Here is a 13,399-nt window from a genome sequence, read left to right as displayed (position 1 = left end):
TCGACTTGATATTAGTGGGTTTGGGTTTGGGCCACTCTGCCCTATAGACCCACTACGGGTTGGACTCAACAACGACCGTGGGTTAGAGTTCCATCTAGCTTTGCTGCTCTGCAATTCATCAACTAGTTCAAAGTGCTAGCGCACAGGTGCTACAAAGCCAGTGTGTGTCTCAGGACATTCCACTGGGCTGTGGGCTCCTCATTCAACACAATTCAGCCGACTCTGACGGAGGTCTGACTGTGTGTCATGTACCTACTACGCTGTTTCTACAAACTTGACCCTTTCAGCCTTCCACATAATTTTCTGAAGTAGACAGTTCCCCAATTTGTAGTCATGAAAAATTGAAGCAGTGGGAAAACTAGTCAAATTCTTAATACCTCATTTTTATTCTCATTCTGCACTTTGGTAAGGCTGTGATTCACATTCAGCCCTGCGAATGGCACCGCAACAGAGAAAATAGTGCCTGCTTCCTGATGATGTTCAGATGGTCGGTCCTCTTACTGTGACACTCTTCACACCCTGACTTGGATGAGTGTTCATCAGTTCCCCCAATTTCACTGCCACAGCCCAGAAAAGGGGTGACTTCTCATCCTCTTTGGGGAGGGGGGGATCGTAGTGCTCTGCATGTAGTGGGCATCCAGAAATTAGTTCATTAATAAGAGGCTATCTAGAAGACTGAGTCTAAAAAGCAAGAAGCAAATGGGCAAATAAACTCCTGAGCAGGATAAAAACGGCATTCCTCCAGAGAAGAAAAAGAAAATGTTTTGCACTCAGCGGCTGTCAGAGCAGCCGGCGAAGCCCTCCTGACTGGTTCTTTCTTTTTTTTTTCCCCTTTGCTGTGACATCTCTCCATTTCGGTTTCCTCTGGTGTGCCCCTCACCCAGCCTGAGCCTCTCTGCTCCTCTCGCTTGGTTTCCCCTCCATCCAATATTTCTTGTTACTGTTTGAATGCCATCTGGACCACAGTGGTCGCCTCTCTGAGAGACACACAGCAGCAGAAAGAGGGCCGAGTGCCTCTCTGAGCAATTTCTCCTGCTCTCCTTCCAAACATGTGTGCTGCGCCTGTCATCCTGCTGACAGGAGCCAATTTCACATTAGTGTGATTCTAATTCACTCCCTCTTCAAAGTACTGAACCGATGCCAAACCTTGTTAAGAGTTTGGAAAAAAACCTCCTTGAATTTTTGCAAGTGTGGAAAAGGAATAATAGATTATTAAAAGTTGAAAAGAGAAAGGGAAGGATGATTAAAAACAAGTAATTGTGAAAGCATTTCCTTATACTGCTTTGTTTGTTCTCCTGTACGATCATGTCTATACAGGACTGTTTGTTTTAAGGAAACATCTTGCAGCCTACCTTTTCCCCTGGTGAGGACTCTGTGGGCAGGAACTAGTAGCCATTGATTCTGGTTGATTGTGAGTCCATTAGAGGTGAATAACGCATCACAGTGGGTTCCTGGCTGTGACCTATCAGAAGCAGATCACTAGATCTTTTTCAAGGCCTCTCAGGGCAGACTCAAACTTCCAGCCTTTCTATTAGCAGCCTCTCACCTGTTTGCGTCTACCTGTTTGTACCATGCAGGGACCACTACATTCTGAAACGATTCTGGTCAAATATAATATCTTTGCAATGGGATTATATGTTGAGAGCACAGTGTAGCAGCCAGGGAAGGGGCTTCTCTTTGTCCGTGATCATTTCCTGTGAGGGAGCATTCCTTGTAACTGTTTTGGTGTTGCTGTTGTTCATGCTGTATTGCCATCCCTGCCTCCATGCCCACAGGAAGAGCTGTGACTTCATTTGTCTCTTTGTGAGCAATATTCACTATCTTTATGACAGAAACATTGCAACCATCAAATCTAACCACCACTGCTACTGCGATCAGCAAAATAACCACTGCTTCCAGTTCCTGATTCCTTTAGACAGGCTTGGAAACTAAGTGGCTAGTCATAGAGGCAACACTAGCAGTAGCTGGTAGCCCAAGTTCCAAACCAGACATGATACACTAGAGGCTGAATGTGAATTATCTCATTTATAACACCAGTCAGTGACCAGTAACCCCTAAACTTTGTCATGGGAAATACCTCGGACATACCATCATCTGCAAGGCAGATAACCCAGTGGTTTGTTCTTCCCTTCTTCCCTCCCCTTCCCACCCTTTCTCTCTCCTTCCTTCCTGTCTCTTCTCCTTCCTCCCTTTTCCTCTCTTCTCTTCCCATCCCCCCTTCCCTCCCCTCCTTTCCCCACCTCTTCTCTTTCTTTCACAGTTCCTTTCCTTCATAATTTACAAAAAGAGATTGACATACTTTGGAGATTTTACTCTGCCAGTTGCTGTGCTATGCATTTTCACAGATATCAACCACTTCATCTCTTCTTCTAAATAAACTCATATTGTAGGTATTATCCTTATTTCACAGAAGAAGAAAAAAATATCAAGGCTCAGACTAATGAAGAAATGGATTCCAGGAAATGTAAATGAGGGAACAAGAACCTGAACTGAACGTTAATGTTTCCAACATCTTTTTCATCTCTCTTACACCTCCCCCAAAAATCCAATTTCTCCCCTTAGTTTGCCCAGTAATTTCAAGTGCTAGCATGACAGTAGCTCAAAGGTCAAAGATCAAGAAGCAGGGTCAGATTGCTTAGCAACAGCTACCCTTCCTTACCCCATGAGTGACTTTTTTAAAAAAAAATTGCTTTACATATAATCATTCATATACATCATTTTCATACATGTAATTTTAATACAATCATTAATATACCTTATACTATATAATTAATCACCGTTGCTCTATTCCTCTTTTCAGTTATCTGCATAACTCCATATATAGCCACTAGAAAAAGTGAATCTTACCTCAGGTAATACAGAAATCTAGATAATCAAGAAAGAGAGTTTGCTGACTTTGTGAACTAAATTTCACTTCATAATAATGTCTGCAGGAGTGGCATTCACTTCTTAGATAGCTTGCCTCCGGAAACTCAATGAACTTGAAGAAATGATGAAAGTTACTCAAGTGTTCAGGTCTTTCATTCATACGGTCGCAGTGAGTCGTCTACGATTCAATGGTACTTAACAACAACAACAACATCTAGATAGAGCAAAGAGTTCAATTATTCCTCAGAAATTTCCCAGTCAGTGCACATGGAGGATGTTTTTCTGAAAAGAATAAAAGCTAGAAGGAAGAAATATGTCTTACATTTAAGAAGTACTCTGTCAACCAGAAGTTTTGCATTCTTGAAATATATATTATTTACAGCTGTTCAATCCAGTGCAGTTGTCAGTAGCCATATGTGACTGTTTAAGTAAATTAAAATAAATAAAATTTAAAAAGTTTTATTTCCTCAGTCATACTGGATGTATGTCAAGCATTCAACTGACATGTGGCACGTGACTGCTATTATTAGATAACTTTTCCATCATTACAGAGCGCTCTGTTGGACAACCCTAATCCAGACACAACTCCATTATTAACATCACAGCTTCTGTTCTCCATCGTCCCCACCACCAGTGTTCTTCAGTTGCCAGAAGATTTTCCTACTTTTCTCTGTCAAGAAGTAGGAAAGTGGCTGTTTGCCCTTGGCTGAAGGTAAAAGAGCATGAACTGCTAGAGACCCTCAAAGAATTAGTCTCCATTAGCATATATCTTCCTTGAATGAAAGGAATATGCATTCAAATCCCAGGAATCACTAGGTATCTTTAACAGTACCCACCTTGGTGCAGTTATAAATCATTTAAGTTAATTCATCTCTCTAGAGCCTTCTAAATGGATAATTGAATTCCTTCCTTTGAAGCGTGGTCTGAGTTCTGAGTTTAGATTTAGAAGCCTTGTGTTCCCCCTGCCCCACTCTAGTCACACCCCCACCTGCTAGACTAATTATGCATAGTGGCTGGACTTCGAACTTCCGGAGAGAGCAGGGACCATGTATTATTCATCTTTGTGTCTTCAGTGTTTAGCCAGGGCATGGCATGTGGGAAGTACCCAGTGAATGTTTGCTGAAGACATTAATTAATCAATTAGGTAATCAATCAAGATGCCTTCTATTTTCCCTGTTGCACTTTTACTAATTATTCCTACAGAGTCCATTACGTAGTGCAGTGATTCTTTAAACTGCATGTTTTAGTCACCTGGGGAGCTTTGAAAAGCTTGTGAGGGCAGGGCCCCATCCTAGACAAATTAAATCCACATCTCTGAGGGTGGCACTCAGGGGTCAGGTTTTTGCGTTTTTAAAAAAAGTCACCCCCGGTCATTGTGTTAGGCAGCCAGAGGTGAAACCAGTGTGCAATTTGGCAACCTTGAGGAAGTTCTCATCCTGCCTTACAGTTGCACCCAGTCTTCTCATCTACCATCCCTTCTGCAGCAGTAGTCACATAAATCTGGTCTGAATAGTGCCCTTAACTCAGGTTGGGGGCAAGAGTGCTCTCTGTGTCTCCTCTTCCACTTCAAAGAGAGAGATTATAGGAAGCTAAACATCCTGCAATAATCTGTTTTCAATATCTTAATGGAGATGCAGGTCAAAACATCCAATCTAAGAAAAGGGGTTTGTTTTGTTTTTTACTGAAACGATACCTTCCCATTCTCTCACTGGAGACTTCAGTAAGGAGAGAGGACGTTTGATATCATTTTGAGGGTCTGAAAGCAAAATACTAATCTGTATAGGTGCTATGATTGTAAATATGAAAAATACAACTCTTAGGGTAAAAAGGGTTTGAAGATGGAGGAACTTAAATTCTTGTGGTAACTATGAATAAAGCAAGACTTGGGGAATAGGGAGATAAAAGAGTGGTTTTCTGGCTCCGTCCATGAAAGGCAACCTGGGAGAAGCACTGTGAGAGAAGGACCTTCCCACTGACAGAATGTAAAGTCTACAAGGTTATCATTACGTCCAGGTTGCCCCAGACACAGGAGGCAGGAGCTCTAAGAACTGCCTGGGCCCTTGTGAGAACATGGTCAACATCAAGCATCAGATCCAATAGATACACATGGGAAGAGGATGGTAGACAAATGTGCTCCAGACAAGGAGAAGCCAGGGAAGAGACTAGAAGGAGAAGGTGAAGTAAAAAATAGTTGCAGCCGTAACCAAGCCATAAAGTTCTGATGCTGGTTTATCACATGGATGAACTTAAAAAATGTATGCTAAGTGAAATAAGTCAATCTTAGCAGATGACTACTGTGTGGTTTCACTTGCATAAAATATCAAGAACAGGAAATGTAGGGACAAAACTTCATCAGTGATGGGGAGAGAAAATGGTGAGTTGTTGCTGAAGGGTAGCGAGTTTCCATTGAGGCTGGTGAAGAACGTCTGGACATGGACGATAGTGATGGTTACACAACACTTTAAATGTAATTAACATCACAGCTTTGTGCATTTGACATGGATATACTGGCACGCATTCTGCTATTTATATTTGACTATTGTTTTTACAGAAATCATTTCAGGGGTCAGGACTGGTTCAGGGAAGTCCAAGAAGACTCAGAGCCTCCTTTGACACAGGTCCTGGCCTGAGTTCTCTTGGTGTGAGTAGTTTTTAAAGGTGACACAGGCTAGACTTTTCTGTCTTCGTCATCTTTTTATCCTGACGTCTCACATTTTGATTGTTCTCTAACATTTAAAAAAAGTGAGTGTGAGTGAGTGTATGTGTGTGTGAGCGCGCACGCATTCCTAAAGTGAGTCAAGAGCATGACGTTGGGGAGAGTGAATAACAACTACTGTTTTTTGAAGGAGCTCAGGTGGCCCAGGCTGTAGGGACTTGGACTGTTACCCCAAACATAGTACCTCTCTGGCAGTACAAATCCGCCCAAGACTCCAAAGGAGAAAGATTGGACCATCCAGCTCTGAAAACCCACCGGACTGTCAGTTATGAGAGCATTCTGACTAAAAGTGAAATAAAGAGCTATTTCTTGATCATCTCTTCTATGCCAAATACCCCTCCTGACTTGGCTTTACTCCCCTCAGTAAGCCTGAGATGCTTTCCTCTTTACTACTCTTGCTTTAGAGAGGTTAATGAATTTGTCCAGGTTCACAAGGACCAGTGGCATAGCCAGGATCAAAGAGATGCATTTGCTCACCTTCCCAGGCCCAGCTAGCTTCAGTGAAATCACAGAACCTGCCTCAGTATTAGGTCTCAGCTCCACACCTCACCGAGGGCCACCTCTTCCGTCACTAGAAAAGTGACAGGCCCACGCTGATGCTGGTTATCCTCCCACATTTTCATTATATACAACAGGGTGGGGGTTTTATGAGGCTCCACCACAGGCTGTTTTTCAAATTTATTTAATTCATCCATCATGCTCTGGAGCCATTTGCTTTTTTATATTGGACAGATGTAATGAGATTTTGGACACTAAAAAATGTTTTTATTAAAAGTTATGACCCAGAGCTAGTTGGTAGGGGCTGTGCCATAAATCCCCAGAAGTGTGTAGGTTTATAAAGGATGTAGCGACATAACCTTAACCTTTTAGGCCACACCATAGATTACAGGATCACTTACACTAATATTGTCTCCCCACCGCTGGCCAAATAATAGTAATAATTTACGTGGCCACTTGATGTGGTGGCTTCTCCTCTTAGTCAGAGTTGACGAATGGGGAACCAGTGCCAAGGAGAGAAGGTAGCTGATGACGGGGGTCATTGGTGGTTGGCCTGAAGGCTCCACTGCCATTGCACAGTGCATTCTCCTGCCCTGCACCTCTGTAACTGGGATTGAGGTGAAGGAGCAGTCATCTTTTTTATGGACAGGGTGAAAGTGGTTCCTTGCACATTAGGACTGGCATGTAGCTATGGACAATAGTTTTCCCACTTCTCCATTGCCAAAGGGGAGCTCTCCTCAAAATTAAGTAGTGACTTAATTATTTATATTCATGCATAACTCTATTTTAATGTCAATATTAACAGAGTTATATTATTGTCACACTTCTTGGAAATCATCCAGAGAGATCAACACATGATCTCTCTGTATGTGTATGTATATAACATTTTTAGTCACACACTTGTGTGTGTGTGTGTGTGTGTGTGTGTGTGTGTGTGTGTAGTGATATAAACAATAAAATTAAAAATTAACAGGACATTTGGATTTGGCCACGTACCAGCTAGTTTTAAATTATGCATTGATTTATATATGTTTGAGCACCTCCTGTGTGCCAGGAACTCTGGGCTACTGAGAATTCATAAATAGATAAGACGAGTCCCTGCTTCGGGAAACTCATAGTTTTACAGGCACAGATAATGTATTAAGGAACCTCAGAGAACAGTTTCTATCTCAGGGTATCAAGGAAAGCTGCTTGAAAGAGGTGGCTTTTAAATGATATTTTGAAGAATTTGCTAGGCTTCAAGATTTTACAGAGCTAGAGTTAAGGACATATGAAGTGGAGACAGCATGCGAGAAGCGCAGACAAAACTAGCTACTCAGAGGCTGCACCAAGAATTAAGTTTGGCTAAAGCACTCAATAACATCGCTTGTCCTGTTTAAAGGCAAATACCCGTGTAAATGCATGCTCTTGTCTGTATCCACTGGTGGGACTGGTCCAGTCATGTCTGTATTGTCAGGAGTATGGACTTTAAACTTAGACCTTCTCCATGACTGTGGTTCTTAACCAGCTTGTGTTTTATCATCTGCTTGTGTTAGAGATGTCCTCCAGGGTTTTCACAGTGCGCTGCCAATAGCTCCCACCTCCTGAGACGGCAGGAGAGTAAACCATAGATACCATCATCATTAAACTCATAAATCCATGCCATTTGTGTGTCACTCACTTCATCCTCATTCATCATCCCTTCCACTTTCAGAACGGCCATGCATTTGAAGATTTTGAAGAACGGTTTGCTGCGGCTACCCCGGTAAGGATGCAGGGATCCAGTCTGTTTAACTGTTTCATGTCATTATCCCATCATTCATCCCATGCTCATGTGTCATGCATTGTGGTTACAGAACAGAAGGCTGCTGCTGGACTTTGATGAGGTTCTTGAGGCAACAAAGGTAAGGTCTAAAGGTTCTTGTTGAATGAGGGTCTTCTCCTCATTCTTGTGTATTCCATAACTTCTTCATTCAGTGTTCATGGATGACACGGACTTGCTCTGTCCCAGAGACACGCATTTTATACGAGGTCTATTGCTGGACCCCACAGGGAGGGAACATAGTAAGAATACCTGTATACTTGTGTGTGTGTTTGTGTCCTGGAAAAATATTACCAACATTTCATTACATCAACAAGTATTTTCTAAGCCCATGGTATGTTCCGGGCATTCTGATAGATGCTGGAAAATGAGTAGAAAGGATGATCCAACCTCTTTCATCAAGGAGCCCGCAGTGTAGCATGGAATGAATGGGATAAAATAGAATCGACTTGGATAGTTCATCATAGTTCTGTAAGAAATCGAACATGTACACAGGGTAGGTTAAGTGTGCTATTAGTGAGTAAACCAAGCAAAGATTCTTATTCATTTCAGATGCCCTGAAATGGATGTGGTAGTTTCTATTTAGATTGGTTGAGTCACAGGCCAGCAAATAGCATGGCCATGGAGAAGTACAGAGTGCCCCTGGGAGAGTGATAGGAGCATTGGTAGCACAGCAGTTAACATGCATGGCTGCTAACTAAAAGGTTGGTGGTTTGTCCCCACTATCTTCTTGGTGGGAGAAAGATATGTGACAGTCTGTGTCCCTCACGACTCAGATTCACAGTCACTGTAGTCAAATCTAAACTATCTCATTGCTGACCCTCCAGTGACCCTGCAGTTTTGGGAAGCTGTAAATTGCCCAGGAGGAGAGAACACTTCTTTCTCTCTAAGATCCGCTAGTAAATCTGAAGCACCAGAAAAGCACCGCTTTTGAGTTCATAGTGTCGTGCCCTACAGACTACCCCACCAGAGCTCCCTTCCCTAAAGATTTGAGCTTTAGAACCCTATGGTGCAATTCTCCTCTGACCTTCAGGGTTAATGTGAGTTTGCACTGAGTCAGTATCAACTTGACACCAGTGGGTAAGACAGTGGTCCTTAATCTTGGCTGCAAATTCAGTTCACCTGGAGAGCTATTAAGTCCCATGTCTAGGCTGTACCCAGGCTTCAATGATTTTAAAAGATTTCCCCAGATTACTTCAGTCACCTGAGGGTGAAAACCGTAGTTCTAGGAATGTCATAGTGGGATGTGGACACTGGGGTGGGTGCAAATTGCTATAAGAAGCACTTCTACGGGATGGAGGTCAAGGAATTCCTGTTATATATTCTGAAGGGAGCTCTGGTGGCCCACTGAATAAGGGGCTGCATTTCAGACCTAAAGGTAGGCAGTTCAAATCCATCAGTAGTGGTTCCAAGGGAGAAAGATGGACAGTCTCCTCCCATGCAATTTGCAGCCTCCAAATAGTCTTTGGAGAGTCAACTGTGAGTCGGTTTGGACTGCACAGCAGTCAGTTGAGGGGGCAGCTGGTGATTTGAAGGAAAGGCAAAAATACTAAGCTTGAAATGCCAGTTATTCAGGAATCCAGATATTTGGGGGCAACTGTCAATTTCAAGTGTGGCATAAAGCATAAGTTGTCTGGCTGCTAACCAACAAGCCAGCAGTTCAAACACAGCAGCCACCCCACAGGACGAAGATGAGCAGTCGGGTCCCTAATAGGTTCACTACAACTGACTCAGTTCACTGGCCGTGGGGTTTGGATTTCGTCACTTGTTCAGATCAGAGGATGGCTGGGAAGGAGGAGGAATGGCTGGTGGTGATACAGAGGAGCTTCCAGCCTCAGTCTGGGGCTGTTTTCATCACCTTCCTAGTGTGGACAGCTTCCAGCGCCACTCTGTTTGCTCCTACAAAATACCCAGGGACCTTCTGTTGTTAGGTGCCATCTAGCTACAGTTCATGACAGCCCTGAGAATGACAGATGAGAACCTTAGTCTGTCCTACACCATCTTTACCATCTCTGTCAGCTCCAGCCATCCTGGTTGTCACTACATCAGTCCACCTCGTTGAGGGTCTTCCTCTCTTTTGCTGACCTGCTACCTTTCCCAGCATGATGTCTCTAAGGACTGATTCCTTAGAAAAAACCTTACAGACAACCAGAGATGTATAGAGAGAACATAATAAGCCACCTATGAGAGGGAATGACACAGTGAAAATGGCAGTGTGATCAAGTGTGTCAGAGATAGTTGGTTGGACAGGTGGGTCACAGACTTAGATTGACTAGCTAAGGGCAAGGGTCAGATGCCGTAGTCAGTTCAACTGCATATAACAACACTGCCTGCACCTCTTCCTACCTGAAGGCATTTGAAATGTCATCAATGAATGGTTTACTCTTGGGCGAGTGGCTGTCTTGAGCTTTAGAAGAGCATGCATTGTGGATTCGGAATCTATCTCTGGTTCGATGGAAGCAGAGCTTTGGATTTTGTCAGGTGATCTCTGGGTAAACAAGATGCTGGTTAGCCTGTGGGTCAAGTCTCAGATGTCTTTGAGCTGACCACTCATTACTGGGCCTCACTTAATTCCTCTGTAAAGTGTAGGCCATAAGAGTAATGCCTGTGCTACCACCCTTCGAGGCTCTCTGAGTGTCAAACATGATGATAATGTATTTGCAAGTGAATTGTAAACTATAAAGTGTTTTACAAGTATGAATTGTTAGTTTTACTCTCTTGAGGTATTTAAAGTGATTAATTACAACAATATTATCAGAAGGAGCATAGTTTATTAGGTTACAAATAAAAGGATCAAGGCTAGCAGAGGGGGAGGGGGACAGACTGTGCAAGTAGATGGTATTCCTGATTCTCAATCACATATGGTTATTAGAATTATTTTTAATTTTATGGCCTAGGAACCTCTTTTTTTCCTGTAAAATTTAATTAACTCAAGCAAATCCAATGGAATGAAGTAACAATCTATGTTTTATGCCTCTGCATGCTTTTCTCGTTTAATCCTTGAGTGAAAATCTTCTGGCAGGAGGAAAGTCTGTATCTCAAGAATGAAGGTTATTTTAAAAGTTGTACTTAAGGAGAAAATTAGCCAATAAATTATATTTATGATGTTAGTAAAAGTGTGCCATGAGTTCACACATTTGAAATGTAAATTGTATGACTTAATTATTAACTTCATTTTAATATTTTCCTAACACTGAAAATAGTCGTGGGCCATTTTAAAAAGCGTTGAGTTCCAATCACAAGAAAGCCCTGGAGCTTTATTTGAATTGATTAAATAGAATTATTCCTTTCATGAATTTGGGAGCAGCTTTAAAGGACTGCTGTAGTCTCACCAAGTCACATCAGACGACCTTGTTGGTAGAAGCCATAGTTAACATGCTGAAGAAGCTTAACCTAAGAAAATCACAGAGTTAGGGGTCAGCTGATTTGACAAGAGCACCTGAAGGCTGGCCACCTCATTACCATTGAGGGGCTATACTCTTATCAATGAGATAACAATTAGTTGATAATACAGTGGCAGGGAAAAAATGTGCACTCACACACTAGTTGCACCCTGAGTTTGCCCCTGCCCGCCGTGTCTGCCATCTCCCTCCGTCCACATTGGCAACACTGAATTGTTCATATCCCCACACGTTGTTTGTTTTTATTTTATGCCATCGAGTCGCCTGTGATTCATAATGACTCTGTGTACATTAGCTCTGAAACCTGCCCTATCCTGCGCCATTTTCATCTTCTCTGATTGACCTAATCCCATTTCTGCAGTCCCTGAGTCAGTCCATCTCACCCTGGTCTTCCATTCCTGTGCTGTCCTTCCACCCTTCGAAGCATGATGTCCCTCTCCAAGGGCTGGTCCCCCTTGCCCGAAGTATTTCAGACAGGACTTCAAAACCCTTGCTTCTAGGGAGCAGCCTGGTTTCACCCTCTCTGGGACAGACCTGTTTGTCCTCAATATGTTCACAACTCTTCTTCAGCATCATAACTCAAAGGCATCGATCCTTCTGTCATCCTTAGTTACTGTCCAGCCCTCTGATGCGTAACAAGTAATTGCAAAGGTCATGGCCTGCATCAGGCACTCCTTAGTTTCCAGACTGACATCATTGCTCTAAAGAGGTCCCTGACAGCAGACTTTACCAATGCAATTCATCTTTTGATTTCCTGAGTGCTGGTGCCAAGAGTGTTGATTATAGAACCAAGCAAGCTAAAGTTCTCAACAATCTCATATCCATCCATGCTTTAATCTCTGGGTGGTGCAAATGGTTAAGCTCTCAACTACCAACCAAAGGATTGACGGTTCAAATCCTCTTGGAAACACCTCAGAAGAAAGGCCTATGAATTTGGCTCTGAAAGATTCCACCTTTGAAAACCCTTTTGAGCAGTTCTGCTCTACACAGAGTGGATTGCCAAGAAATTGAGTCCATGACAACTTTGGGCACTTTAGTCCTTGTGTTACCGATGCTGTTACGAGCCTCTAGCCTTTTGTTCATGTTGTTTGATCTGCCAGGGTTGCACCTTTTCTTTGTTTCCTGGGCAAGTCTCCTTCTTGATTTAGATCAACCGTTTCCTTTGGAAAAGCCACCAGGAACTTATCCTCAACAGCAGCCTCCTTCCTCCTTCTTTTCAGAGCGCCTCAGAGAGAACAATGCTATCTTTCCTGCCACTTCATTCAAAATATTTGGATTGCCTCAAAGTGGTGATGAAGACAGTTCATGCACTTGGCTATTAACCAAAGGATTGGAGACTCACCTCAGAGAAATGTCGAGGCAGTCTTCTTCTAAATAAGGAGTTGTTGAAAACCCTCTGAAACATCATCCTTCTCTGACACATAGGAGGTGTCTATGAGTTGAAATCAACCTCATTGCAAATAGTTTGATTTGGGGCTTGGAGTGGGTTGCCCCTGCAGGACCTGAGCTCCCTTTTGGCTAGAAATTTGCGTTTTTCATCATCATTTTCCCCAAACTGAGCACTATACAAGCCTCTAAGTGATGAGAAAGAAATGAATATTTTTATAGGCTGCTGTAGGAGCTCTAGTGACCAGAAGCTGCACTGCATCCCGAAGGCATGTAGTTCAAGGCCACCAGTGGCTCCGCAGAAGAATGGACAGTCTCCTCCCATGCAATTAACTACCTCTGAAAACCTGCCCAAGGATCAGCTATGGGTCAGTTCTGACTCTACGGTAGACAACAACAACAACGGATCCTAAGAGGAGCTCTGATGGTGCAATTCATAGCAATTTATGCTGATAACCCAAATATTACATATCTCTGATGGTTTGACTCTACTAGCACCTTTAAGAGAAAAAGAGAGTCTCTTCTCATTAAGATGTATAGCCTTGGAAACCGATAGAGGGCTGCTATGAGTAGGAACCCTCTTGATCCCGGTGGGTTTGGGGTTTTTGTTGTTGTTTTTAGGAGCCTTAATGGCTTAGTTATCTTTTGAACTGTTAACTGAAGTATTAACAGTTCAAATCTACCAGCTGCTCTTCAAGAGAAAGATGGCATCTTTCTGGTAAAATTTAT

General features: G+C 42.8%; 1 protein-coding gene across 4 annotated transcripts in view; it reads left to right on the top strand.

Annotated features, from left to right (window-relative positions):
* Positions 1 to 13,399, top strand: part of DAB1 (Dab, reelin signal transducer, homolog 1 (Drosophila)) — a 410,174-nt gene that overhangs the window by 351,656 nt on the left and 45,119 nt on the right. For 2 of the 4 annotated variants that reach the window (XM_006879732.1, XM_006879730.1), the window contains 2 exons: positions 7,776 to 7,826; positions 7,918 to 7,965. The exons of the other annotated variants lie outside the window; for them this stretch is intronic. In XM_006879732.1, the coding sequence (XP_006879794.1) occupies positions 7,776 to 7,826; positions 7,918 to 7,965 (99 nt within the window). The remainder of the gene's footprint in view (positions 1 to 7,775; positions 7,827 to 7,917; positions 7,966 to 13,399) is intronic. 4 annotated transcript variants of the gene reach the window in all.

The sequence above is a fragment of the Elephantulus edwardii genome, unplaced genomic scaffold (assembly GCF_000299155.1).
Source record: "Elephantulus edwardii isolate Elephantulus edwardi_28Jun2011 unplaced genomic scaffold, EleEdw1.0 scaffold00005, whole genome shotgun sequence".
Classification (NCBI taxonomy): domain Eukaryota; kingdom Metazoa; phylum Chordata; class Mammalia; order Macroscelidea; family Macroscelididae; genus Elephantulus; species Elephantulus edwardii.
Note: the sequence above shows the minus strand (reverse complement) of the source record. Positions and strands in the feature narration are given on the sequence as shown.